Source organism: Tiliqua scincoides, chromosome 3 (genome assembly GCF_035046505.1).
Source record: "Tiliqua scincoides isolate rTilSci1 chromosome 3, rTilSci1.hap2, whole genome shotgun sequence".
In the NCBI taxonomy this organism is placed as follows: Eukaryota; Metazoa; Chordata; class Lepidosauria; order Squamata; family Scincidae; genus Tiliqua; species Tiliqua scincoides.
The window spans coordinates 354905-381316 of NC_089823.1; the positions used below are offsets into that span (position 1 = coordinate 354905).

At 53.9% G+C, this 26412-nt stretch overlaps 1 protein-coding gene across 1 annotated transcript in view; it reads right to left on the minus strand.

Annotated features, from left to right (window-relative positions):
- Nucleotides 1-2183: 2183 nt before the first annotated feature.
- The window catches only part of DCHS1 (dachsous cadherin-related 1), a 50067-nt gene continuing 25838 nt past the window's right edge, over nucleotides 2184-26412 (minus strand). The window contains 11 exon segments of the mRNA XM_066622146.1: nucleotides 2184-6609; nucleotides 6747-6885; nucleotides 7489-7775; nucleotides 8173-8303; nucleotides 8632-8786; nucleotides 9034-9245; nucleotides 10234-10347; nucleotides 11010-11873; nucleotides 16088-16297; nucleotides 16581-16706; nucleotides 17296-17535. Of these exon segments, the coding sequence (XP_066478243.1) occupies nucleotides 4052-6609; nucleotides 6747-6885; nucleotides 7489-7775; nucleotides 8173-8303; nucleotides 8632-8786; nucleotides 9034-9245; nucleotides 10234-10347; nucleotides 11010-11873; nucleotides 16088-16297; nucleotides 16581-16706; nucleotides 17296-17535 (5036 nt within the window). The 3' untranslated portion in view covers nucleotides 2184-4051.

A 26412-nucleotide genomic window follows, 5' to 3' on the forward strand; every position in this document is an offset into this window, starting at 1 on the left:
CTGGCAGAACAAAGTTCCAAACAACACAGTCCTGGAACGTGCTGGAATCCCTAGCATGTATGCACTGCTGAAACAGAGACGCCTGCGTTGGCTCGGTCATGAGAATGGATGATGGGCGGATCCCAAAGGATCTCCTCTATGGAGAACTCGTGCAAGGAAAGCGCCCTACAGGTAGACCACAGCTGTGATACAAGGACATCTGCAAGAGGGATCTGAAGGCCTTAGGAGTGGACCTCAACAGGTGGGAAACCCTGGCCTCTGAGCGGCCCGCTTGGAGGCAGGCTGTGCAGCATGGCCTTTCCCAGTTTGAAGAGACACTTTGCCAACAGTCTGAGGCTAAGAGGCAAAGAAGGAAGGCCCATAGCCAGGGAGACAGACCAGGGACAGACTGCACTTGCTCCCGGTGTGGAAGGGATTGTCACTCCCGGATTGGCCTTTTCAGCCACACTAGACGCTGTGCCAGAACCACTTTTCAGAGCATGATACCAGAGACTTCCGAGACTGAAGAATGCCAGTGTGGGCAGCAATATGGCAGATGCTTTTCAATGTAAGTAAGGGTGCAATCCTAAACAATTTAGGCTGCAATTCTATCCACACTTACCTGGCAGTAAGCCCCATTGACTACAATGGGACTTATTTCTGAGTAGACTTGTATAGGATTGGGCTCTTAGGCTACAGCATTTGGGCCTCTTCAGCCTAGAAAAGAGACGTCTGAGGGTGGACGTGATTGAGACATATAAAATTATGCACGGGAAGGATAGAGTGGATAGAGAGATGCTCTTTTTCCTCTCACACAACACCAGAACCAGAGGACATCTGCTAAAATTGGGAGGTGCCCCAGCCCAGTCACCTCACTGCTCAGTGGGTGTAGATTGCACCCATTTTTTTAAAATATTTTCTTTGTAATTTACATACATACCATTAATGTTGTGTGTGTGTGTAATTTTTTGTCTTTGTTGTTTTTCTCCTTTCCATCTTTTTTTAAGCTCTGTATGTATTTTTTCCCCACTAATAAAGGGAGAGGGGGAAGGAAGGAAACCACCCTCACTTTCTCCTGAAGAATCTGTCTCCCGTTCTGGCTGTCCTGTAGTGCATCTCATTGTTATCATTGTTTCAGTTCCGCCTAGTTTGGACAAAAGCTTCGAAGAAGCCCCCACCTCACTTTCCAGATTGTTCCCCGAGAAGGCCTATTCCTGCTGAATTGGAGGGTAACTCTGACTCAGTGCTTGAGTATTTTTCAGCCACCTTCTTTAAAAACAGGCATTTTGTTTCCCCCAAATGGCTGACATGGCCCAGACTGCTGGGGGGGGGGGGGCTGTTGCTGTTGTTTTTTAAAACCCATTCTGCTCTTGGGTTGCAAACAACCCTTTCCTGTCTGAGCCTCTGCCTGGTCAAGAGACAGAGCAGTTGCCAGCTCAAACCTGCAGGAGGAGCACTTGGAAAAAGATCTGCACTCTGTCGCCCCAGCCACATCAGCGGGTGGCTGCTCTCAAAATTTGCCTGTAGGTCTTCTCAAAAATTAATCCGTGCTATTGATGCCAAGAGCTCTCACTAGACTCTGGCCAAAGTAACACCATTTTAACATCAGTTCTGACTCTGGTCCTAAAATGCTTGTTAGCAAGAAACTGTGAGCCACCCCTGACCCCGTGCCTGGCTCTCTAGTGCCCGAGTCCTTGAAGACCAGACGGAGTTGGGCCGCGTTATCTTGCCAAAGCCACAGCTAATAGGAGGGGTAAAGGAGGTGTTTGAGCGTGGCAGGGATGGAATTTTACAGGGCCCTTTGTCTTTGCTTGTCTATGTTTGAAATGAGTATAAAATGCTAGCTGCGCCTAGCTGCACCTGCGCATGATCTGAGGCAACAGCCTCCTTGCTGCCTTGCTTCGGTACCAGCAATAAACAAGCTGTTTTCTGCTAGACCTTCCCTCAGAGCGTTAAATTGGGACGCAGCACTCCGGGTAACAAACCTCACGAAAGGCAACACTGTTGAGGTACTGGATGCACATCCCGTCACTGAAAGCTGGGGAGCTGCCACGAGCCCTTGGAGGCAGCCCCACCCAGGGATTGCAATTGCCTGGCTTGCTGCAGTGGCTAGGCTGCTCCCCTCACCAGCATGCTCCCCCCAGGTTGCTACCCCCCCCATGGCAGGGAACAGGCAGAATCTGTACAAACATGGTGTGATTTATTAAGGCATTACTTCAAAAAGTTGGCACTTGGGATGTGGTCTTCCCTCCAACAAAAGGAGGGCCAGAGTGGGCAGCACCCAAGACTCATGCAGCTCAGCGATACAAAATGATACAAAGGTTTGAAACAGAAAAAAGACTACAATAAATAAACAAGGCCCTGTTGCTGAGGAAGAGAGTGTGGAGGGTGCTCTGCTTTGGGTCCACAGGGAAGGGTCTTCATGGGCCCAAGGGCAAGCACGACCTGGGGGGCAAGACCCCACCCCAAGACAGAGTCCATTCCTGCACCCCCCAAGCCAGGTCAGGAAGCCCTTGTGCTGCAACAGGTAATCCCTGCCCTGCCTGCCCGCCCTCATAGAGCACCAGCGCCACACAGAACTGGCTGGTTGTGCATTTAACCCTTGAGTCACGCTGTGGCAAAACCAAACCTGCTGCCTGGTGAAGCCTGTTCCCAACACTCGTCCCAACAGGCGGACCATCTTGCTTCTGCCTTGAATGTCTGCAGGACAGGTAGAAACTCAACCAGTAGAGCTGCTCCTGGCATGCAGCTGCAGTGACTCAGCCTGTCTGCACTGCATAGCAGCTCATGGGCAGTGTTTGGCCCAAAAAACTCAAGGGTGCTGGGAAACAGGCATGGAGCTGGGCTCTGCCTCCAGCTTGCCACACCATCCTGGGTTGCTTGACCATCGGCTGGCTTCCGATTCATCCACAAACTTGTTCCAGTGGCACACAGAGGTCCTGATCACGTTAGGGCCAGCCCTGGCAGCTGACTCCTCTGCCCGGCCACCCTGGCTTCGTGCACAGGTGAGGGAGCATTCGGGCATGGCCTCTTCTGCTTGCAGCCATAAGTGCAGGCACACTGCCACATCTACAAATGCACTGTTTGCTCACAAGCAGGGAGCAGAGATGCGAGTTTCTAAATTATTGCTGAAACTAGTGCCATTATTCCCACAGCCCCTTCCCCATCACCAGGACAAGGGGAGCCTGAGCTCAGTGCAGGCAGAGGTGATACTCCATGGAGGAGGATTCTGGGGACCAAAGAACCCGCTCTCTGACAAAGCCCAACACAGACCAGCCCAGAACTCTGCCATATGCAGAGCCTCCAACCCCTTGGGTGGCACCCACACCCAGGGCGCCATTCTTCCTGGACACAGGCAGTATGCTGAGAGCAACTGACTGAAAGTTGCCCCCTCGCGTGTTTGTGGGGGGGCCAGCCCCCACCATATGTGTGCATATGAATGTTTGTGCAGTCCATTGGGGAGCACGGAAGGCAGTGGGGAGGGGGGTGTGGGGCTGGTCATGCCAGCAGCCCTGCCTCCCATAGACACACGTTGCAGCCCTGGGAGAAAGCAGAGCCATTTTCTGCCTGGAGCTGGGACCGTGTGCTGGGCAACTCCTGCCTGGGTTGTCAGAGAGGCCGTCCCAGGACAGCGCCTCACTTCTGGCACGGCTGTTCACCACCTGGGAATGGTTTGGGGCAGCCTGCACCCATCAGGTGTGCAGGTGGGGAACGGGACTGGGTGTTGGTCTGGAAGCAGCAGTGAGAAGGGGTGTGCATGTGACAGTGTCCTTAGGGAATTGCAGTGGTCCTTCCAAGGGCAATTTGCAGTGGTCTCCGTGCCAAGTGTGGAATGGCTCCCTGGACCACAGCCCTCTGGCTCCCCTCTTTTCAGCAGGCAGCCATCTTGGGAGGTAGAAGTTGCCCCCTCCTTCCTACCTAATCCCTCCTCAGCAAGGAGGGGGTCCTGGAAGTTGTGCTGGTGACCCACAATGGAGAGTCCCATGCGCCGGTGCCCGCCTGGGGGAGTCCCACGGCTCTAGGTCCAAGCTAAACAAGGGCAGGCTTGTGCTCTTTGGGTCCAGAGCCTGCCCTATATGCGGAGCTCTGCCTCTTCAGGTGTCTCCAGTGAGTGCTCGGTGCTTATGGTGGACGCCGCAGGTCCTTGGGAAACCCCAAAGGGGGAGACCACAGGGGACCGGGCTGCCAGGGGGGAGAGAGAGGGCGAGAAACTGGGAGACATGGCCGCAGAAGAGAGGGAGCCTTCGTGGCTGATAGGGGAGCGGCGCAGGGAGGACAGGTGAGGAAAGGCCCGGCCCACAGCTGGCTTGGGGGGCACAGACTTGGCTCCAGGGTGTGCCACCGAGGTGATGAGGGGTGGTGGGTCAATGCGGGGCTTGGGCTTGGCAGGAAAAGGCTTGCGCAAGGAGCTCTCATCCTTGAGGCGGGCAATCTCAGTGAAGACGCTGGCCAGTGGCTGGAACTGGGGGCACCAGTTGAGGAGGTAGTCCCAGTTGTAGCTGCCGCGCAGCTCCTCGTCGCTGGCCACGATGGCTGTGAGGGAGCCGTCCACGCAGGGCTTCCCGTCCTCGGGAAAGGAGTAGTCTTTGGAGGAGGCGGCCGAGGAGGATACACTGAGGCCACAGCCAGCGCCCAGGTAGGTCCCGCTGCCGCCCCCGTCATCCCGGTAGAGTTGTGGGGGCTGCCCAGGAAGCAGCAAACTCGACCCCTTCCTGTTCTTGAACCAGTGGGCAGCCTCCAGGGTGGTGGGCTCACAGGATACATCCGAGAGCCGGTCAGCATCTGTCTGGATGCCCGAGTCAGGCCCACGGGGGGCCAGGTGGCCCTGGAGAGAGGCCGTGATGCTGGACATGTGTGGGCATTCGTTGATCATGCGGATCTCGTCATCCTCCGCAGCCTCTGCTGAGCCACGCCCACTGGAGTGGGAGGGGTCCAGTGACCCGCCCCTGGTGTAGGGCCCCGCTGATTCTGTGCTGTAGCCAGGCAGTGTCTCATGATACATGCAGTCGCCCCCAGGCAGGCCTGGCTCCGCGTGGCCCAGCTTCTGCAGTGAGCCACTCTGCACAGGGGCAAAATCCACCTCTTTGGTGCCACGGCCTTGCCGGGAACGTACCAGGGCCAGCACAATGGCCACAGCAGCCAGCACCACTACCACACCAAGGGAGGCGGCCACGGCTACCACCAGGAGGAGGTTGAGGTCCGGCACCAGCCCAAAGGCCGTGTGAGTGACATCAATGGTCACCTGAGCAGAGGCCGAGCGGGAGGCGGGCAGGGGGCTGTGGGCCTGCACCTCCAGCACCATCTCCCGCGGTTCCCGTTTGGGAGGCCCGACTGAGGGCACCTGACTGTCCACACGCAGGTAGAGGGCGCCACTGGTTTGGTTGATCCCAAAGAAAGGGGACGGCTTGGTCAGCGAGTAGAGCACCACGCCATCGGGGCCTTCGTCCTCATCCGTGGCCGTGACAGCTCCGATGCTCTGCCCCCGGCGCGCCCCCTCAGGCACCTCAAAGCTGAAGGCCGGGCTGAGGAACACGGGCTCGTACTCGTCCTCGCCCATCACGAGGACACGGACGGTGGCTGTCGCCGAGGCGTTGCCCGAGTCTGTGGCCTGCACCAGCAGACGCACGTCCTTGGTGCGCTCGTAGTCAAAGGGCAGGCGGGTGTGCAGCTCCCCAGAGCTGCTGTTGATCCCAAAGGCCTCCCAGCCCACGGTCTGCAGCAGAGTGTAGTGCAGCTGCCCAAAGACCCCCACGTCTGGGTCCACTGCCCGCACGGTGGTGACCAGGCTGCCCGGGGGCAGGTTCTCCCTCAGGCTGGCGCTCAGCAGGTCTACTGGGAAGTAGGGGAGGTTGTCGTTGACATCCTTGACCTCCACTGTGACTGTGGCCAGGGCAAAGTGCCCCCCCGCTCCGTCCGAGGCCTGCACCACCAGCACGTGCCGGGCCTGCGCCTCGCAGTCCAGGGCCCCAGCCAGGCACAGCGCCCCTGTGGTGGGATGCAGCTGGAAGAGCCGGGCAGGGTCCCCGGAGCTGATGCTGTAGTGCACGTGGCCGTGCAGGCCGGAGTCCGGGTCATGGGCAGCCACTCGCAGCAGTTCTGTGCCGGGCACCGTGCTCTCACTCACGGCCAGGCGGTAGGCCGGGCGCCCAAAGACGGGGGGGTTGTCATTGACGTCCAGCACGGTCAGCACCACAGGGACCACCGCGCTGCGCTGCGGCACGCCACGGTCTGAAACCGCCACCGTCAGGTTGTAGACGGTCACAGCTTCGAAGTCCAGGGGCTCGACCAGGACCAGCGCACTGACCCCGCCCCCCCGGCCCTCCAGCTGAAAGGTCTGCCCCCGGTTGCCACTGACGATGGTGTAGTCGAGGGCTGCGTTGTCCCGCGTTGCGTCTGCGTCTGCGGCTTCCAGGGTGAGCAAGGTGGTGCCGGGGCGCAGGTCTTCAGACACACAGGTGTTGTAGTGGGGCTTCAGAAAGCGGGGCCCGTGGTCGTTGATGTCCAGCACCTGGATCTGCACTGTGGTCCAGCCAGAGAGGCTCGGGGTGCCCCGGTCGTGAGCCTCCACCAGGATGTCCAGGGTGGGGCAGCCCGGCTCCAGCACCAGCTGCTGCATGACAAACAGCGTCCCTGCGAAGCGAGAGGAAGAGCCATAGAAGGGGAGGAGAGACTGGACCCGGAACCCCTTGGCCTCCCACACCCGCACCCTGGCAGAGTGCCCAGCCCAGTCAGAAAGGCTGTGCTCCTGCCCCTCCCGACCCCTTTACCGTTGGTGCGGTGGATGGCGACAGCAGGGTTTGGTGCGGCCAGCTGGTAGATGACTTCTCCATTGGCACCAGAGTCCAGGTCTGTGGCACTGAGGGTCAGGATGGGGCTGCCTGCTGGAGTGTCTTCGGGCAATAGCACCTAGAAGACAGCAAGGGCACCTGCTCAGCCTTTGGGGTACTCTGACCACCAGATGACCTCGTGGGGGAGGGGAATCTTGGAGCTACGCCTGCCAAGCAGCCTTCAGAAGCTCTGGAAGGACTTGCTGCTGGTGACACGGGGCGGAAGGCAGGGAGGGTGCCATCTTGCTGAGCCACACTGATCGGCACAAGGGCTCTCCTTCGGCAGAACGTATGGTGTCAGCCCAGCTGGCTGTAGGGCGTTTGTGCACCTGCTTCTGCAGAAGCTCCTTCCCCGCAGCCCTGGAAACTGCACTCCATCACCGCTTCGTCTGCGGAGGTGTCCCAGCAGTGGCTACTCACATGCACACAGGTGCCGTGCAGAGCTGCAGTCCTGGCAAGGCTCATGGACCGGGCTTGCTGGCCTTTGAGGCCATCCCACGGGCTCCGTTTGCTGCCTGCTGCCGCACACGGGGCAGACCAGCTTGGGAAAGGGTGATGCCAGTGCCCGATCCAGCCCCCTTGGCTGCCTGCTGCTTGGCGGCACGGGACTGCCATGGGAGCAGCCAGCCGGGTGGACGGCCAGCGGGCGTGCTGGCTTGTGGGGAGGGAAGGGCCCCGGTACCTGGTAGAATGCCTGGGCGAAGACGGGCGGGTTGTCGTTCACATCATCCACCAGCACGGTGACATTGGCCTCGGTCTCGTGCTGGGAGTCAGATGCCCGCACGGTCAAGGTGTAGCGGCTGTGCTGCTCATAGTCCAGCGGCCCCCTCAACATGATGCGACCTCCGTAGCGCAGGATGCCAAAAGTTCCCGAGGCACTGCTGTCAAGCACCAGTGCGTACGAGAGCTGCGGACCACAGTCGACGTCGTTGCCTGTCACCATGGTGATTTCCGTGCCCAGGAGGGCATCTGTGGAAAGCGGAAATGTGCCTCAGCCTGGCAGCAGGAGGGAGAGCAGCAGCGGCCGTGGGAGGGCAGTCCGAGGCTTCTTCCCGGGGAGGGGGGAGCAGGCAAGGCACTGGAGTGTGACTGCTGACAAAGGGGCTCAGGACACTCGGACAAGAGCCCCTCACCAAGTCGTGCGGGGCCGTCTGCACACCAGGGGCTTCCCATGGGGAGAGAAAGGAGCGCCTGCTGCACTACTCTGGGGTCTTCTGCAAAGGTCCCCCAAGCTGTGCTTCGGCCAGGGTGTCACCAGGCACCAAGGGCCAAACAGTAGTTCAAAGGGCCCCCCTTTTGTGAGATCTGGCAGACAGCAAGGCCAGTCATGGGGGAAACAGGCCACTCCCCACTTCCCACTACTCACTCTCAGGCACCCGCACCTCCCAGGGTGCAGGAATGGTGGGGCTGTTGTCATTGATGTCCATCACCACTACGGTGAGCGTGGCAGAGCCCACGAGGGGAGGGTTTCCTCTGTCCGTCGCTGTCAGCACCAGCCTGTGGGGAGACTTGAGCTTCTCAGGGCCTCTGCCCAGGGACGGGGGGGGGAGGGCAACTGGTGCGTACAGCCCAGAGAGACAGAGGGTGACCACAAATGGCCAGCAGTTCCCCCCTTTGAGTGACGGGCGCTTGGGTGGGGTCTGGCATGGGTTTCCGCGTCTCCCCTCCTTTGCACACACTTTTGCTCACATGAGCCACGGTGTCTGCACAGCAGCAGGCATGGGACTCACCCCAGCAGGGCCCAATCCGTGAACCCCTCTGCTCTGTCACCAGCCCTCCAGAGCATTTCATTCTGGGGGAGCTGGGAGGCAGAGCAGGCGCTCACCGTGTCTGGGCCCAGATCTCCCTGTCCAGAATGGCGGCTGTCGTGATGGTTCCTGTCTGGGCGTTGATGTGGTACAGCCCATTCATGGGCAGGGACTGGTTGATCATGTACATCACCTGGCCATTGGGGCCCTGATCCAAGTCATCAGCTAACACCTGCCGTGAGAGAAGCACGGATCCTGCTACCCTGCATTGCACCAGCCCCCTCCAACCCTGGCCCCACCTTCCAGTCCTCTCATGTCCTCACAGGTCCTGCCCCACACGCTGAACTCCCTCAGCTAGGACCTCAGGGTGAATGGCCCCAGCTAGTTCAGAGACCCTCCCCAATCAGCCCATGGGAACATGCAGGCCGCCCTCCTCTCCCTCCTGACACAGGCCCCTTCCCCTCAGGGTGTGCGTGTACCTGGATGACGGGCGAGTCATGGCTCTGAGCCTCCCACACAAAGGCCACGTAGTGCTGCAGCTGGAAGCGAGGGTGGTTGTCGTTGACATCCTGCAGGTTGACGTTGAGTGCCATGAAGCCGTAGGAGGTGGTGGACTCGGCCTGCAGCACCAGGCGCAAGCGGGGGCTGCGTTCGAAATCCAGGCTGCCAGGAGTGTGCACGGACACCGTACCTGTAGGGTCAAGAGCGCGGCGGTCTGTGCCCCCTTCACATCGTGCTGGGGCGGGAATGAACACGGAAGGAGGGGAGGCAGCTCAGAGTTCCCTCACTTATTCAGTCAAACTCACTCAAGGCCCAACCCTATCCGTGCGATACACCAGGATATCTCCATGTGTGCAGGTGCAGCAACAGTCCCACTGGTGTAGTAGCTTGATTGTCAGCAGAGAGGTGAATGCCAGGAGGAGCATTCAGACACACTTGGGGGCCAGAGCACTGCACTGGTGTGGAGGCCAGTAAAGGGGACTGGGGCACGGGAGGGGGGCGGATGCACGCCATCTCTGAATCCCTCTTCTGACCACGGGCATGGCCCCGGTGCCGGAAACTCGCCAGAGGCCTCCAGGAAGACCATGCTGTGGTTTGTCAGAGCAATCCTGCCCCCTTCCAACAAAACTATGAGTGGCCCCACCATGACTGCACACCACATTTGAACTTGGGGACAACAAGCACTTCCTGGGAGATTGCTGACTTGTAGTAAACAAGCCCACCAGCAACACAAAGGAACAGTGTGGTGCACACTACTGTGTGTGTGTCGATGGCCGTAGGCGGGGCTTGTCAAAAGGACTCTGGATTCTGGGCAGAACTCATGTTCTGGCGGGAGAAACAGTTGGTGAAATGTGCACCTTCCCTGAGGCCTCTAATGTGCGCTTTGCTGCCTCTGCTCACCTCAGCCAGTGATATGGAATGGGGTCAGGCAATGCAAGAGTGGAAGGCTTTGGGGACAGGAGTGAGCTGCACTGCACATTTACTGCAAACTGGAGGCCCAATGCACAGAAGACGAGCCTATCAACAGCTATGTTCATAGGGAACACTCCATGATCACAGGGAACAGAACCCTGAGGGGGACCAAGGAGAAGGGCTGGTCAGCCCAGCACCTGCTTCTAGGATCTGCACCCCCTTCCCCTGCAGCCATGATCTGCACTGCCCAGGCCCTCTCCCCATACCTGAGCTGGGATGGATGTGGAAGGCTCCCTTCTCATTGCCGCTGACAATGCTGTAGGTGATCCGCCCTGATGAGCCCGCTGTGTGCACGGCTGAGATGCCGACCACGGTGGTGCCTGCAGACAGACAGACAGACAGACAGACAGACAGACAGACCAGCAGCAGAGTGGGTGACGGATCTTGGTGCAGAGGCCGGCAGGGCGGGAGGAAGTCACGGAAAGACCCTCATGGAAGTGGCACGACTGGAGGGCAGCTGGCCTTGCTACCCACTGGAGAACAGCTGAGGGGGCCACTGAGCACCCAGGTTCCCCGGGTCATCCGTAGACGAACTCCTGGAGAAGCGACTATTCCTGTGCTCAGGCTGGTTCACAGCCATTTCAAGCGCAGGGAAACCAATGCCGTCAGAAGCCATGATCAATCCCCCGACTGCCCTGGGACTTCTCCTCAGCCCACCCGGATGTCCTGGTCTCCGAGGCCCCAGAATCCCTTCCCCCTGCCACTCCCTCCACCCCCGCAGCACGTGGCAGGTGGGCACAGAGCTCTATGGCCAGAAAGGTAGATTGTGTGAGAGACGCCCATTCTGTGCCAAGGCCCTGAATGGCAAGCATTGCCACAGGCACCCTCCCTTGCCCAGTGGTGGAAACTGCACAGTTTTATGGGCTCTCACTTGCCCGAGAAAAAGTGGTGGGGCCTTATGGGGCGGGCAGCTGCCCTGCCCTGCCCTGCCCTGCCCTGGCCCACAATCTGGCTGAAGCCATTCAGGACACGCGACCAGTACCTGCAGTGGCGTTCTCCGGCAAGGCCACGTCACTGGTGCCACGGGGAAAGCGCACCCCCCGGTAGCTCTCATCCTGTAGGTGGATCACCACCACGCCCGTGGAGGACAGAGGAGGCTGTCCCAGGTCACTGGCCAACACGAAGAGCGTGCGCTGCCTCTGGCTGAGGGCCCCCAAGGGCTGCAGCAGCTGGATGGTGCCTGTGTAGGTGTCGATGGCAAAGGCTGGCCTGGGCACGGCAAAGCGGTAGAGGACAGACGCGTTGGCTCCCGCATCGTGGTCCTCGGCTCGCAGTGTGGCCACCACCCGCTTGGGCGGTGTGTTGCGGGGCAGAGTGACAGCGAGTGGGCTGAGCAGGAAGGCGGGAGCGTGGTCGTTGACATCCTGCACAGTCACCACGATCCGCACGGAAGCACTCTGGGGGGTCAGAGGGGAGGCGTCCACTGCCAAGGCCAGGAAACTGTAGGTGGCCCGGCGCTCCCTGTCCAGGGGCCGGGTGCTGGTGAGACGGCCTGTCTCTGGCTCCACATGGAACGTGCCCAGGGACTCGTTGGCCAGGAAGTAGGAGACACGACCATTGACGCCTTCATCCGGGTCCAGCGCTCTGAGCTGCAACACCAGGGTGCCCAGGGGCAGGTCCTCGGGCACCTCTGCCGCATAGGCCTCCTGGGCAAAGGAGGGGGCGTTGTCATTCTGATCCAGCACCCGCACGTGGATCTCCAGGTGGGCACAGAGGGGGGGCACACCATGGTCACAGGCCTCTACTGTCAGCATGTAGTTTGCCACCCGCTCCCGATCCAGCCCTCTCGCTGTGGACAACTTGCCCGAGGCCGGGCTTAGGGCAAAGTCTTCCTCAGGGTCTCCGCCTGCAAGAAGGAAAATGGGGGAGCAGTGAGGCACTGCTGGGCTTGCTGGATGATGGGGCTCTAATTAACAAAGGAGCGAATAAGCAGCCCATCCTGGGGCATTCCGTGTATAAATGCTTTTATGCGAATGCCCGAAGTCTACGAGCAAAGGTGGGAGAACTGGACTGTCTGGTGACAAGGGAAAATATTGACATAGTGGGCATAACAGAAACCTGGTGGAATGCGGAGAATCAGTGGGATACCGCAATCCCAGGCTATAAACTCTACAGGAGGGACAGGCAGGGGCGTGTTGGAGGTGGGGTGGCCCTTTATGTTAAGGAAGGGATAGAATCCAGCAAAGTAGAGATTGAAGGTGGGTCTGACTCCACCGTAGAATCTCTGTAGGTTAAATTACCAGGCTTGTGCAGCAATGTAATACTGGGGGCGTGCTATCGTCCTCCAGACCAGAAATCTGATGGGGACCTTGAAATGAGGAAACAGATCAGGGAGGTGACAAGGAAGGACAGGGTTGTAATCATGGGGGACTTCAATTATCCTCATATTGACTGGGTCAATTTGTGTTCTGGTCACGATAAGGAAACCGGATTTCTTGACGTGCTAAATGACTGTGGCTTAGATCAGCTAGTCACGGAGCCCACCAGAGGACAGGTGACTCTGGATTTAATTTTGTGCGGTACGCAGGACCTGGTTAGAGATGTAAACGTTACTGAGCCATTGGGGAACAGTGATCATGCTGCGATCCGTTTTGATGTGCACGTTGGGGGAAGAATACCAGGCAAATCTCTAACAAAAACCCTTGACTTCCGACGGGCGGACTTCCCTCAAATGAGGAGGCTGGTTAGAAGGAGGTTGAAAGGGAGGGTAAAAAGAGTCCAGTCTCTCCAGAGTGCATGGAGGCTGCTTAAAACAACAGTAATAGAGGCCCAGCAGAGGTGTATACCGCAAAGAAAGAAGGGTTCCACTAAATCCAGGAGGGTGCCCGCATGGCTAACCAGCCAAGTTAGAGAGGCTGTGAAGGGCAAGGAAGCTTCCTTCCGTAAATGGAAGTCTTGCCCTAATGAAGAGAATAAAAAGGAACATAAACTGTGGCAAAAGAAATGTAAGAAGGTGATAGGGGAGGCCAAGCGAGACTATGAGGAACGCATGGCCAGCAACATTAAGGGGAATAATAAAAGCTTCTTCAAATATGTTAGAAGCAGGAAACCCGCCAGAGAAGCAGTTGGCCCTCTGGATGGTGAGGGAGGGAAAGGGGAGATAAAAGGAGACTTAGAGATGGCAGAGAAATTAAATGAGTTCTTTGCATCTGTCTTCACGGCAGAAGACCTCGGGCAGATACCGCTGCCCGAACGGCCCCTCCTAACCGAGGAGTTAAGTCAGATAGAGGTTAAAAGAGAAGATGTTTCAGACCTCATTGATAAATTAAAGATCAATAAGTCACCGGGCCCTGATGGCATCCACCCAAGGGTTATTAAGGAATTGAAGAATGAAGTTGCAGATCTCTTGACTAAGGTATGCAACTTGTCCCTCAAAACGGCCACGGTACCAGAAGATTGGAGGATAGCAAATGTCACGCCTATTTTTAAAAAGGGAAAGCGGGGGGACCCGGGAAACTATAGGCCGGTCAGCCTAACATCCATACCGGGTAAGATGGTGGAATGCCTCATCAAAGATAGGATCTCAAAACACATAGACGAACAGGCCTTGCTGAGGGAGAGTCAGCATGGCTTCTGTAAGGGTAAGTCTTGCCTCACAAACCTTATAGAATTCTTTGAAAAGGTCAACAGGCATGTGGATGTGGGAGAACCCGTGGACATTATATATCTGGACTTTCAGAAGGCGTTTGACACGGTCCCTCACCAAAGGCTACTGAAAAAACTCCACAGTCAGGGAATTAGAGGACAGGTCCTCTCGTGGATTGAGAACTGGTTGGAGGCCAGGAAGCAGAGAGTGGGTGTCAATGGGCAATTTTCACAATGGAGAGAGGTGAAAAGCGGTGTGCCCCAAGGATCTGTCCTGGGACCGGTGCTTTTCAACCTCTTCATAAATGACCTGGAGACAGGGTTGAGCAGTGAAGTGGCTAAGTTTGCAGACGACACCAAACTTTTCCGAGTGGCAAAGACCAGAAGTGATTGTGAGGAGCTCCAGAAGGATCTCTCCAGACTGGCAGAATGGGCAGCAAAATGGCAGATGCGCTTCAATGTCAGTAAGTGTAAAGTCATGCACATTGGGGCAAAAAATCAAAACTTTAGATATAGGCTGATGGGTTCTGAGCTGTCTGTGACAGATCAGGAGAAAGATCTTGGGGTGGTGGTGGACAGGTCGATGAAAGTGTCGACCCAATGTGCGGCGGCAGTGAAGAAGGCCAATTCTATGCTTGGGATCATTAGGAAGGGTATTGAGAACAAAACGGTTAGTATTATAATGCCGTTGTACAAATCGATGGTAAGGCCACACCTGGAGTATTGTGTCCAGTTCTGGTCGCCGCATCTCAAAAAAGACATAGTGGAAATGGAAAAGGTGCAAAAGAGAGCGACTAAGATGATTACGGGGCTGGGGCACCTTCCTTATGAGGAAAAGCTACGGCGTTTGGGCCTCTTCAGCCTAGAAAAGAGACGCCTGAGGGGGGACATGATTGAGACATACAAAATTATGCAGGGGATGGACAGAGTGGATAGGGAGATGCTCTTTACACTCTCACATAATACCAGAACCAGGGGACATCCACTAAAATTGAGTGTTGGGCGGGTTAGGATAGACAAAAGAAAATATTTCTTTACTCAGCGCGTGGTCGGTCTGTGGAACTCCTTGCCACAGGATGTGGTGCTGGCGTCTAGCCTAAATGCCTTTAAAAGGGGATTGGACGAGTTTCTGGAGGAAAAATCCATTATGGGGTACAAGCCATGATGTGTATGCGCAACCTCCTGATTTTAGGAATGGGTAAAGTCAGAATGCCAGATGTAGGGGAGAGCACCAGGATGAGGTCTCTTGTTATCTGGTGTGCTCCCTGGGGCATTTGGTGGGCCGCTGTGAGATACAGGAAGCTGGACTAGATGGGCCTATGGCCTGATCCAGTGGGGCTGTTCTTATGTTCTTAACACACATCTTGTCAGCTGCCCAAGAGCGAGCTGTGCCAAAGTGTTCCTAACAAGTGGCATTCAAAGGGGTGAAGGCACCCCCCCTCTCACCAGCGCCCACTGCAAGTGGGCTTCCAAGGCCTGCTGTTGAGGCTAGAAGAAGCACGTGGGTGGCCACTGCAGCAACCCGGTCCTCGTTCAAAGGCTCTCATTCCCCTTGGAGGCCATCTAGGCTGATGACCGTCCCAACAGCAGGCCATTTCAGACATTCATGGTGCGCTGGGTGGGGATCAAGAGTCACCCACCAAGCGGTTTCACTGGATGACCCCTTCGAGTGCTGCGAGAGAGAAGCTGCTCACTCTCCACACAAATAGTGTTTGATGAGGCTCACTCAGGTCTTCCACGGAGCCACCCATTTCCCAAGCAACGCTGCCTTTCCTCCTGAGGAAGGGCTCCAGCCCTCTGGTCATTTCAGCTGCCCTCTTCTGCATCTCCGGACAAGGTGACCAGAGCCAGACACAGTATGATGATGATGATGATGATGCAATCATAATAATTGCAGATGTGACTGCTGCACTCTCCATTCATAGAGGGGCAAGACCACCCCAGCAGCCTTATTCTCCATTCCTTTCTTTGCATGCAAAAATAAGAAGCAGCCTTGTCCAAAAACTAGCCAAGCGAGGAGCCAATGTTGGAGCAAAAACATTTTAACTCCCCTCCCTGGAATGCCAGCACCCTGGGGAGGGTGATTTCCGTTGGCTCCCAGGCACGACACTGACACAGAACAGGCAATCCTGTCATGTGCTGCCACGCAAAGGTTTTCTGAAGCAGAGGGCAGCCGCAAGATCATCCATGCTGATCTCATGGAGTGGGCAGAGGCAGCCCTTTGAACAACCCAGGGCCCAAAGCATTCCAGGCTCTGTAGGTCACAGCCAGTATGTAACCCCTCACCCTGCCTCTGGACCCCAAGCCCAGCTGACCCTGACCAGCCTGTGGCTGTGGGCCCTCCGTGGCCTGCACCTGCTCCTCGACTCCATGGCCACCTCCCCTCCTGCCAGGCTCCACCCTGGGAACCCTCCTCCCGCCTGACCTTTTATTGTCTGTCACCGCTAAGGGTACCCCCCCATGGGACACAGTCACCTGTCAACTGGTAAGAGAGGCGGCCATTCTCGCCCGCATCAGAATCTGCGGCACACAGTGTGATCAGTTCCACGCCCATCTGGTTCTCGGGCACCTCCAGGGAGCACACAGCGCTTTGGAAGGTGGGGCGATGGTCGTTGTCATCAGTCACCAGGACACGCACTGTTGCCTTGGCCTGGCGGGGGGGCAGACCCTTGTCCCGGGCATACACTGCGAGGAAAAGGAAGGCCATCGGGGTGAGGTCGTCTGGAAGGAGAACGGCTGATTTCTGCAGCCCGTGCAGCTCATCTAAATCCTGCACAGCTGCAGTTCTCTGCCTTTCGCTTCCCATGGCCAGAACCTCTGTGGCGACAGGGCAGCCATCTTGGCCTATCCTATCCCCATAAAAAGTGAGATTCTCAGGATTCCGTCTCACACCTGGTTCCCTAACGTGCCCTGTGAAGTAGAAGGTGTGCACCGTGGCCAGGACCCATCTCCCCTCCCAGCCCATTACCTGTCAGCAGGTGCTCTTCTCGTTCCTCACGGTTCAGTGAGCGCCGGGTGCTGATCATGCCCGTGTGGGGGTCAATAGAAAAGTCATCCCCGGAGACACCACCATAGAACAGCTGCCCATTGGCTCCTGGAAAGAGATGGATGGGACCCCCCACCCATAAAGGCCCAGCATTTAGGACGGCTTCCAGTGTGGCTTGCCACGGAAGGAGTGGCCTCACTCCCTCCCATAGGTGAAGCCTTAAAAGAGCTGCCACCACCTGCGCAAGGGTCCCTGCTCTTCTGCACCCTGACCCAGAGATGCTCCTCCCAAAGTGCGCACCCACACACACCCTGTGCACCTCTCCCTCCCCGCAGGCCCAACCTGAAGATGATGCTGGCAACAGACCCCCATCTGCAGAGGCCAGCCAAGTGCCTCTGAGCTTCACAGGCCACCTGGCCTGCGTGAGAGTTTGCACATCGGCACCTGAGGGCCCAACAGGTGCCCAGCAGCCAGTGACCCAGATGACAGGTGGGATGCTGGACTGGCCGGGGGCTGCCTGAGCAACCTGGCACCGTAGCAGAAGCAGACCTCCCACTTGGCCACTGGCAGCGCATGATCATCCCGCTGCACAACTGGACCCTGACACCACACTTGCACACTGTTTGGCCAAGGCCTCCTCCCAGCGTGGTTCACCTCCACATGAGTAGCAGAGCACATCCTCAAGGTAGGCACTTACCCAGGTCGCGGTCAGTGGCCTGCAGCTGCAAGACTGGAACACCAGGGGGCAGGTTCTCAGCCAGGCTGACCTCGTAATGGCTTCTGGCAAAGGCCGGTGTCTCATCATTCACATCCAGCACGTGCACCAAGAGCAGCTGCGTGGCAGAGCGCCATGGTGAGCCATGGTCCATGGCAACCACTGTCAAATTGTGCTGGGACACTTCCTCCCGGTCCAAAGCTCGCACAGTGGACAGTGCCCCTAGGAAGAGAAGAGGGAGGCAGGCACTTGAGCAGGGTGGGTGCACGAGCATCACCTGCCTGCAGAATGGGCTTCCAGCCTGTCCTGCTCAGATCAAGTCCTGCGAGAGGGGCTGCAGCAGACACATGGGGAGGCAGAGGTTCTGAGGCTCCAGAATTGCCCAACATCAGGCTGAAAAAGAAGCAACCAATACATGCCGGTGTCAGTCCAGGAAGTGGTGCCCTTCACAGACTCAGGCTCCCAGGGCAGACTGGGCAGCTCAAGGTCAAGGCTGGGAAGGTGCTGGAACCACAACTGAGAAGAAGATCTGCCAGTACTGAGAAAGCAGAGGGGTGGTTTCTGGGAGCCAGCAGGGCTGGGTGAAGAATCCGTTAAGCCAGATACTTCTCCTCCTCCGACAGCCTGGCAGAGTGTGGGGCCGCTGTGGGCGTCATATGCTTAGATTTCAGCAGAGCCACTGCTCTGATGGTGCCACTGCAGGGTGCGTGCAAAGCTGGTTGAGCCACCATTCCCAGGAAGTGCTGATACACACCAGCCGGGAGCGCCACAGGGTCTGCTCCTGGGCCCTGCACTGCTCAGCATTTCATAAATGCTCTAGTTATGGCTAGAGGGATGCCTGTCACATTTGCAGATGACATACAGCTGGCTGGGGGGGGGGACAGCGAGCACTCTGAAGACCGTTTCAGGATTCAGACTAGGAACAGAAGAGCCCTGCTGGATCAGGCCCAGGCCTGTCCTGTCCAGCTTCCCTTGCATCTGACATTCAGAAAGGGGCTACCCCTGAAACCCAGAAGTTGCCCGTACCCATCAAGGCTCACAACCTGGGATGGACTTCTCCTCAACCAATCTGTCCAATCTCCAGACACCAGCACCACATCTAGTGGCAAGGAAGGACACAAATCACACGCTGTTTAAAAACACTTTCCTTTTGCCTGTTCTGACTCACCTGCCAGTCAATTTTATGTCCCCTGGTTCTGGTCGTGTGCAAGGGGGAAAAGAATATCCACTCCATCCATCCCACACAAAAACTTCTGTGTTCCTCTCCCCCATCAGCCCACAACATACATCACTGCTAACGGACTGCATTCCTCACTTTCTGGCTCCTTCAGCTCCAATGGTGGTGGAGGGGCTCCTCTTCAGTGGTCATGAACTCCCTGTTCTCTGCTGGCTGGCGCATGGCAGGCATTTACAGGAGGAGCAGGGAGGGCACCAAATGCCAGTGCTGAAGAATGGCACGGCTGCCTGCGGGTGTTGTGTTGGAGTTGATGCAACTCCGTCAGCTGTCCAGAAGGGGTCAAGCTATGGCCCAGTGACTCTGACCTTTCTACCTGTTCTCTCTGTGATCCTTGTGGGGTGTGGCCCTAACCCTTTACCCTTCCCTTCTCCTCTGACCACTGACCTGTTAAGATGGGCACACCAGGGCTCTGATGCCCTAACTCTCTTTCCTCTGCCTTGGGCTGAGCTTAGGTGCTCCTTTACACCTGGCTGTTTTGAATAACAATAGTGAGCTAAATGGCCTTGTTTACCACATTGATAGCATATCAGGGGTTCTTTGTTTAGCTTACTCTCTGCCCTGTAATTTGATCCACTCTCAGCAAGGTCTCCTTGCCTATAGGGTGTTTTGCCAAATCCCAAGCCACTGGGCCTTGTAAACCAGTCCAATCAATCAGAGTTGCCAATAAGCCAAGTTACTATCCAAAGTCAGGTTCTAGGTAGGTCAGTCCAATCAGTCAAGGTATCCAAATCAAAGTCCAAAGCCAAAGTCCAATCACAATCCAGTCTTTCCCAATTCCATAAACCAAGTCAGTCAGTCTCCTCTCCTACCTCCAACCTGCACTCCTATCACCCACCATCCTTTCTATCTCAGGTGCTCCTTATATCCTGAGGGATCTCCTTTAGCCTCTAGTGGCTGCAGCTGTGCAGCACACCTCCAGCTACCACCTGGGCCTTAATCCTGCATTCACTTAGAGCAAGGGGCACTGTGGACACCACACCCTATCTCCTCGGTAATATCTTCCGCAATTCCAATACAATCCACCCCTTGGTGTCACAGTGGTTCCCTTGATCAATTGCTCTTTTTTCCTGGACCATCCACCCCTTGGTCTGTTTCATCTTTTCCATACCGGTTGCTGAAGCTCCCATACAGTCCAATCCATTCTGGTGCCCATTTGGTCTATATCATGCCCCATCCCAGAGGGCAGCCTATCAATCCCAGTGGTCCTGCAATTAAGTCCAGAGGCCATCCTATTAATTGCAGGCATGCTGGCTCCTCCACTTCCATCTGTTCCCCTCTCTAGGGCATCTCTAAAACTACGAGGCATTCCCATTCTATTTCTTGGGGAGTCTCTTTCAAACCCCCTTCCAGCAGCAAAGCCCATTTTATTCATCCTGCCAAGCCCCATTCTAGGAGGATAATGGCCCAAACTCTCCATGCCATGGAAAGGGCCTTCCATTCCTCCCATTTTGTTCATCCTAAAATCCAAGCCTTTCATATCCGTTGTTCCAGGTCCCAAGTTGCCTATCTCCAGGCCCTTGGTCAAGTGGTTTGCATTAATAGGTCTCCCTCCTGGTCCCAGCCCCATACCAATGCCCCCAAGTCCATGAGGAAGCTGCTGGGGTTGCTCTGGAGGAGAGCAGTCTCTGTTTGGTAAGGCTCGTTCATCCATCTTCACGTGCATCTGTCTACCAAACAGCAACTGTCCATTGAACATGGAGATGGCCTGGACAGCTTCAATTACTTGCTCAAAAGTCACAGTGCCAATCCCTCGACTTCTGCCATCTTTGTCTTTAAAAATGTCTGCACGGACAACCACACCGGCCATGCTGAACACATCCTTCAGTTTCTTCCAGCCAACTTTGTACTTCAAATTGGCAACAAACACAGTGCTTCCCAATCTGCCAGCCTGAAAAGAGTCAAAGAGGCCCTCTTTGCTGCTCCTGCAGCCCCACCCCTTTATCTCTAGTCCAGACCGGCACTTCAGCTCAACCAGGCGTCCTGCCTGTTCCTTATACAGGCTCTCTGCAGCCTTTATATCTTTGTGGGCATTTGCAAAGGCCTTCACATATGTGAGATTTTTCTCTCTTTCAATGCAAATTAGCCCTTTTAACTTGGCAACTTCCTCTCTCAGAATTCTCTTCTCCACATCCTCCCCACCTGACCCCCTGAGCCTTTTCAGGGAAAGGATGCCATATTTAATGAGTCCTCCCATATACTGCACCATCTGGAAAATGGTCCAAAGAATGCTCAAAGTAGCCCAGACATTCCATAATAGGACAGGAGCATTTGCTTTCCATACAGCAAGGTCCAGGGCCTCCCAGAACTGCCAGAGATCCATTTGCTTGCTCTCTTGTTACACAAGGGGATACTACTTGCCTTGGGCTTGTACCCCACTCCTGGTACCAATTGTTTTGCCAAATCCCAAGCCACTGGGCCTTGTAAACCAGTCCAATCAATCAGAGTTGCCAATAAGCCAAGTTACTATCCAAAGTCAGGTTCTAGGTAGGTCAGTCCAATCAGTCAAGGTATCCAAATCAAAGTCCAAAGCCAAAGTCCAATCACAATCCAGTCTTTCCCAATTCCATAAACCAAGTCAGTCAGTCTCCTCTCCTACCTCCAACCTGCACTCCTATCACCCACCATCCTTTCTATCTCAGGTGCTCCTTATATCCTGAGGGATCTCCTTTAGCCTCTAGTGGCTGCAGCTGTGCAGCACACCTCCAGCTACCACCTGGGCCTTAATCCTGCATTCACTTAGAGCAAGGGGCACTGTGGACACCACACCCTATCTCCTCGGTAATATCTTCCGCAATTCCAATACATAGGGTGTGTATTCTGTCCTCAGTTCTGCTAATATCTTTATACACCTTTTCCTCTCTTCCACTTATTGCTGACTTAAAACTCCCAAAAACTGATTCACTGAGGCATCCAACAAGATATGCCACATGTTGATCCTCTGAACGAACCATGCCGGTGAGTTCAAGAGCATGGAAAAGCTGGATCAACTTGCTACAGTACTTATCACAGTCCTCTTTCCTTTCCAATCTGAGGCAATACAAATCATTAATCAAACTGAACTGATCTTTCATTCCTGTTTTTGAAAAGGTTTCAGTTAGGATTGTTATCATTCCTTTTGCTGAATTAGCCTCTTAGGCTAATTAGCCTATTAGGCAATTGAAGCTCAGTTAGTGATCTGAGAATGAGGCACTTAGCCTTCCCATCTGCCTGATCCCATTTTTCAACTGCAGCAGCTCCAATAGTTGGGCACTCTTTGTTTAGAGCAGGCAAGGCTCCATACATTTGTATTTCTGCCTTTATTCTACAGTACTAGTTGTGGAAAGTTTTGGGGTTCAGTCTGACCATTGGTTGTATGGCTAAGGCTTTCACATCTGATCCTTCTGCCATCTTTTACTTAGCAAGCAAGTTCAGCCTTACACAAATGAGTGGGGAGAGATCCCAAAAAGCAAAAAAGCAAAAAAAAAAAAAATTCTTCCAAGGTATCTGGGCTTCTTAGTACACAGTCCTCTGGGTTTCTTAGTGCACGGTCCCTGAGTTTCTTAGTACACGGTCCCTGGGCCCATAACCTGTTGGAGGAAATTAAAAGTAGTTTCCTCTTTGGGGGGAAGCAGAGTAGCTTAAGTAGCAGACCCCCCCCCTTTTGGGTATCACCCCAGGGAACCTGGGAGAGACAAACAGAAAAGGGGGTTGGCAAACCCACTCACAGATTTACAAGCAACAGCTCAAACCAAAGACAGAAACATGGTTGTTGCATGAAGCAGCAAAAATTAGAGAAACAAGGTTGGATTGTGGATTCAGGATGCTCCTCCCACACATGTTCAAGCCAGAGTTTTTTCCAAGAACTGGACACCAGCACAGGAGGTCAGATTACTATAGCTGATGGAAAGAAAATTGAAATCCATGGCAAAGGAAAAGTAACGCTGAATTGTGTGGCAGATGGTCAGATAAATGAAGTCACAGCACGTGAAGTTATATATTCTCCCAATATAAGTGGCAACATGCTTAGTGTATCAACATTAACCAAACGTGGATACACAGTTAACTTCATGCAGGACAGCTGTACCATAACAAGAAACAGTGATGGTTCTTTAATGGCTCAAGGCTTTGAGCAAGATGGAGTTTATTTTCTAGATTTGCACCAGGAAGAAGAACAGCTGATGTATGCCAAACAAACTTGTACCAATGATTGTCTGAACTTGTGGCACTGCAGGCTGGGACACAGGGACAAAACCGCAGTCCTGGACTTGCAAAACAAGGACCTTGCACAGGGAATAAAGGTAAAACACTGTGAAAACCATCCAGACAGGTGTGTATGCTGCATCAAAGCCAAGGCAGTCAGCCCATCCTTCCCAGAAAGGACTGAACAGTGTAGCGCCAAAGTCTTGGAAATTGTGTACAGAGGTGAAAAGCGGTGTGCCCCAAGGATCTGTCCTGGGACCGGTGCTTTTCAACCTCTTCATAAATGACCTAGAGACAGGGTTGAGCAGTGAAGTGGCTTAGTTTGCAGACGACACCAAACTTTTCCGAGTGGTGAAGACCAGAAGTGATTGTGAGGAGCTCCAGAAGGATCTCTCCAGACTGGCAGAATGGGCAGCAAAATGGCAGATGCGCTTCAATGTCAGTAAGTGTAAAGTCATGCACATTGGGCAAAAAATCAAAACTTTAGATATAGGCTGATGGGTTCTGAGCTGTCTGTGACAGATCAGGAGAGAGATCTTGGGGTGGTGGTGGACAGGTCGATGAAAGTGTTGACCCAATGTGCGGCGGCAGTGAAGAAGGCCAATTCTATGCTTGGGATCATTAGGAAGGGTATTAAGAACAAAACGGCTAATATTATAATGCCATTGTACAAATCTATGGTAAGGCCACACGTGGAGTATTGTGTCCAGTTCTGGTCGCCGCATCTCAAAAAAGACATAGTGGAAATGGAAAAGGTGCAAAAGAGAGCAACTAAGATGATTACGGGGCTGGGACACCTTCCTTATGAGGAAAGGCTACGGCGTTTGGGCCTCTTCAGCCTAGAAAAGAGACGCCTGAAGGGGGACATGATTGAGACATACAAAATTATGCAGGGGATGGACAGAGTGGATAGGGAGATGCTCTTTACACTCTCACATAATACCAGAACCAGGGGACAGCCACTAAAATTGAGTGTTGGGCGGGTTAGGACAGACAAAAGAAAATATTTCTTTACTCAGCGTGTGGTCGGTCTGTGGAACTCCTTGCCACAGGATGTGGTGACGGCGTCTAGCCTAGACGCCTTTAAAAGGGGATTGGACAAGTTTCTGGAGGAAAAATCCATTACGGGGTACAAGCCATGATGTGTATGCGCAACCTCCTGATTTTAGAAATGGGTTATGTCAGAAGGCCAGATGCAAGGGAGGGCACCAGGATGAGGTCTCTTGTTATCTGGTGTGCTCCCTGGGGCATTTGGTGGGCCGCTGTGAGATACAGGAAGCTGGACTAGATGGGCCTATGGCCTGATCCAGTGGGACTGTTCTTATGCTCTTATGTTCTTAGTGATGTAATTTCTCCAATGCCCTGTCCCTCACTAGGGAACGATAGATATGTACTAACATTTGTGGATGATTTTTCGAGATATACAGTGCTTTATCTACTAAGAGAGAAGAGTGAAGTTCCTGAAATGCTCAGAAAATACCTAGCTATGGTGAAGAACAGATTTGGAAGGAATCCTGGCGTGTTACAAATGGATAATGGTGGTGAGTACACCTCACAGCACACAAAGTCACTTTTAGAAAGCCAAGGAATCAAACATAAATTAACTGTCCCACACAGTTATGCAATGGCATTTTGTCCACAACAAAATGCCATTGCAGAATGCAAAAACAGAAGCCTCTTGGAAATGGCTAGATGCATGCTAACTGATGCAGAGCTACCCACAAATTTTTGGAGTAAAGCAATTGTCACAGCCAACTATTTGCAAAACAGACTACCCACTAAGGGTGTTTTAGACAGCAAAACTCCTTTTGAGCTGTGGCATGGCAGAGCACCAGACATGAACCAGACATGTGTTCGGCTGCAAAGTCTATACTTATGTTCCAAAGGAGAAAAGGTCCAAGCTAGACCTCAGAGCTGAAGAAGGTCTCTTCATAGGCTATGCTCCAGGCACAAAAGGTTACAAAGTTATGGACATGCACACCAGAAAGGTGACCACTAGGCATGTTCTATACTTTGCTGAGAATGAGAGAGTTGACAAGGGTAAAAGGTTCATTGATGGTCTATCACAGACAGATGGGGAACTCATGTATGTACCAGTTTACCATAACAGCATACCAGGACCCTCATCGCCAGAGTCTGAGACCAGTGCAGCAGCAGAAGGGGAGACTGATGGGGAAGAGGAATTGTCGGAGCCAGAAGTTGCCACAACAGCAGATCAGGTTCCAGCAGAACCCAGACGTTCATCCCGAGAGAACCAAGGCATAACACCTCCACAATTTGGACTGACCTACCTCGCAAGGTCACTGCCAGAATACAAACCAGAATCCTGGGAAGAAGTGGAAGCAATGCCTGCAGATTAATCAAGTAAGTGGAAAAGAGCTGCACAAGAAGATATAGATGCACTACACAAAAACAAAACATGGAAATTAACCAAGTTACCACCAAGTAAAAAGGAGATAGGATGCAAAAGGGTCTTTAAGGCCAAAACAAATGCAAAAGGGCAAATAGAGCGCTATAAAGCAAGACTAGTAGCCAAAGGTTACTCTCAGAAATATGGAGAAGATTTTGATGAGGTTTTCGCACCCATAGTGAAACACACTACTATAAGACTGCTCCTGAGCATAGCTGCTTCAAGGAAAATGTGTGTCTGCCATTTGGATGTTAAAACTGCATTTCTCCACGGAGAAATTAAAGAGGAGCTGTATATGAAACAACCACCAGGTTTCACAGACAGCAAGAAAGCTAACCTTGTATGCAAGTTTCAGAAGGGGCTGTATGGCTTAAGCCAATCAGCCAAAGCTTGGAATGAAAAACTGGACCAGATGTTAACACAACACTTCACACAAGGTGCAGCAGACCAGTATCTGTACACAAAACAAAAGGATGGAAAATGGACATATCTCTTGGTTTATGTAGATGACTTATTGTGTTTTTATGAGCGGGAACAAGATTACAGAGACATAGTAAATCACCTGAACAAAGAGGTGGAAATTAAGGAGCTAGGAGATGTCACTTATTACTTGGGTATGCAAGTGAACAGAGAGGAAGATGGAAGTTTTCTTCTCAGCCAGAAAACAAAGATTTTGGACTTGTTGGAGTCACTAGGAGTCAAAAATGCACACCCAACAGCTACACCAATGGGGACCAACTTTCTTAAACAAAAGGATGAAAGTGAACCTCTCTCAAACAATACACAATACAGAGAAGCAGTAGGCCAGTTGCTTTACCTGTCCAAAACAACCAGGACAGATATTGCTACTGCTGTAGGGATTTTGATCAGGAAAACTAATTCTCCCACAAAATGGGACTGGCTTGGAGTTAAAAGGGTTGCAAGATACCTGAAAGGCACCCAAGACTTCAGACTGAAGTTGCCAGCCAGTGAAAAGCCTAAATTAGTAGTCTACACTGACTTAGATTGGGGAGAAGACAGAGCTGAACGAAAGTCAACCAGTGCACATTTGGCTCTGAATGAGGGTGGAGCAATCAGCTGGGCAAGCAGGAAACAAACCTCTGTTGCTCTCTCTTCCACAGAGGCCAAGAACATAGCTGCATCAGAAACATGCAGAGAAGTAATGTGGCTTTGTCAATTCTTAAGTGATTTTGGCATAGATGAACAAAAGCCAATCCAAGTGTTTGAAGACAACCAGAGTTGTATCAGATTGGCGCAATCAGAAAGCCAAAAT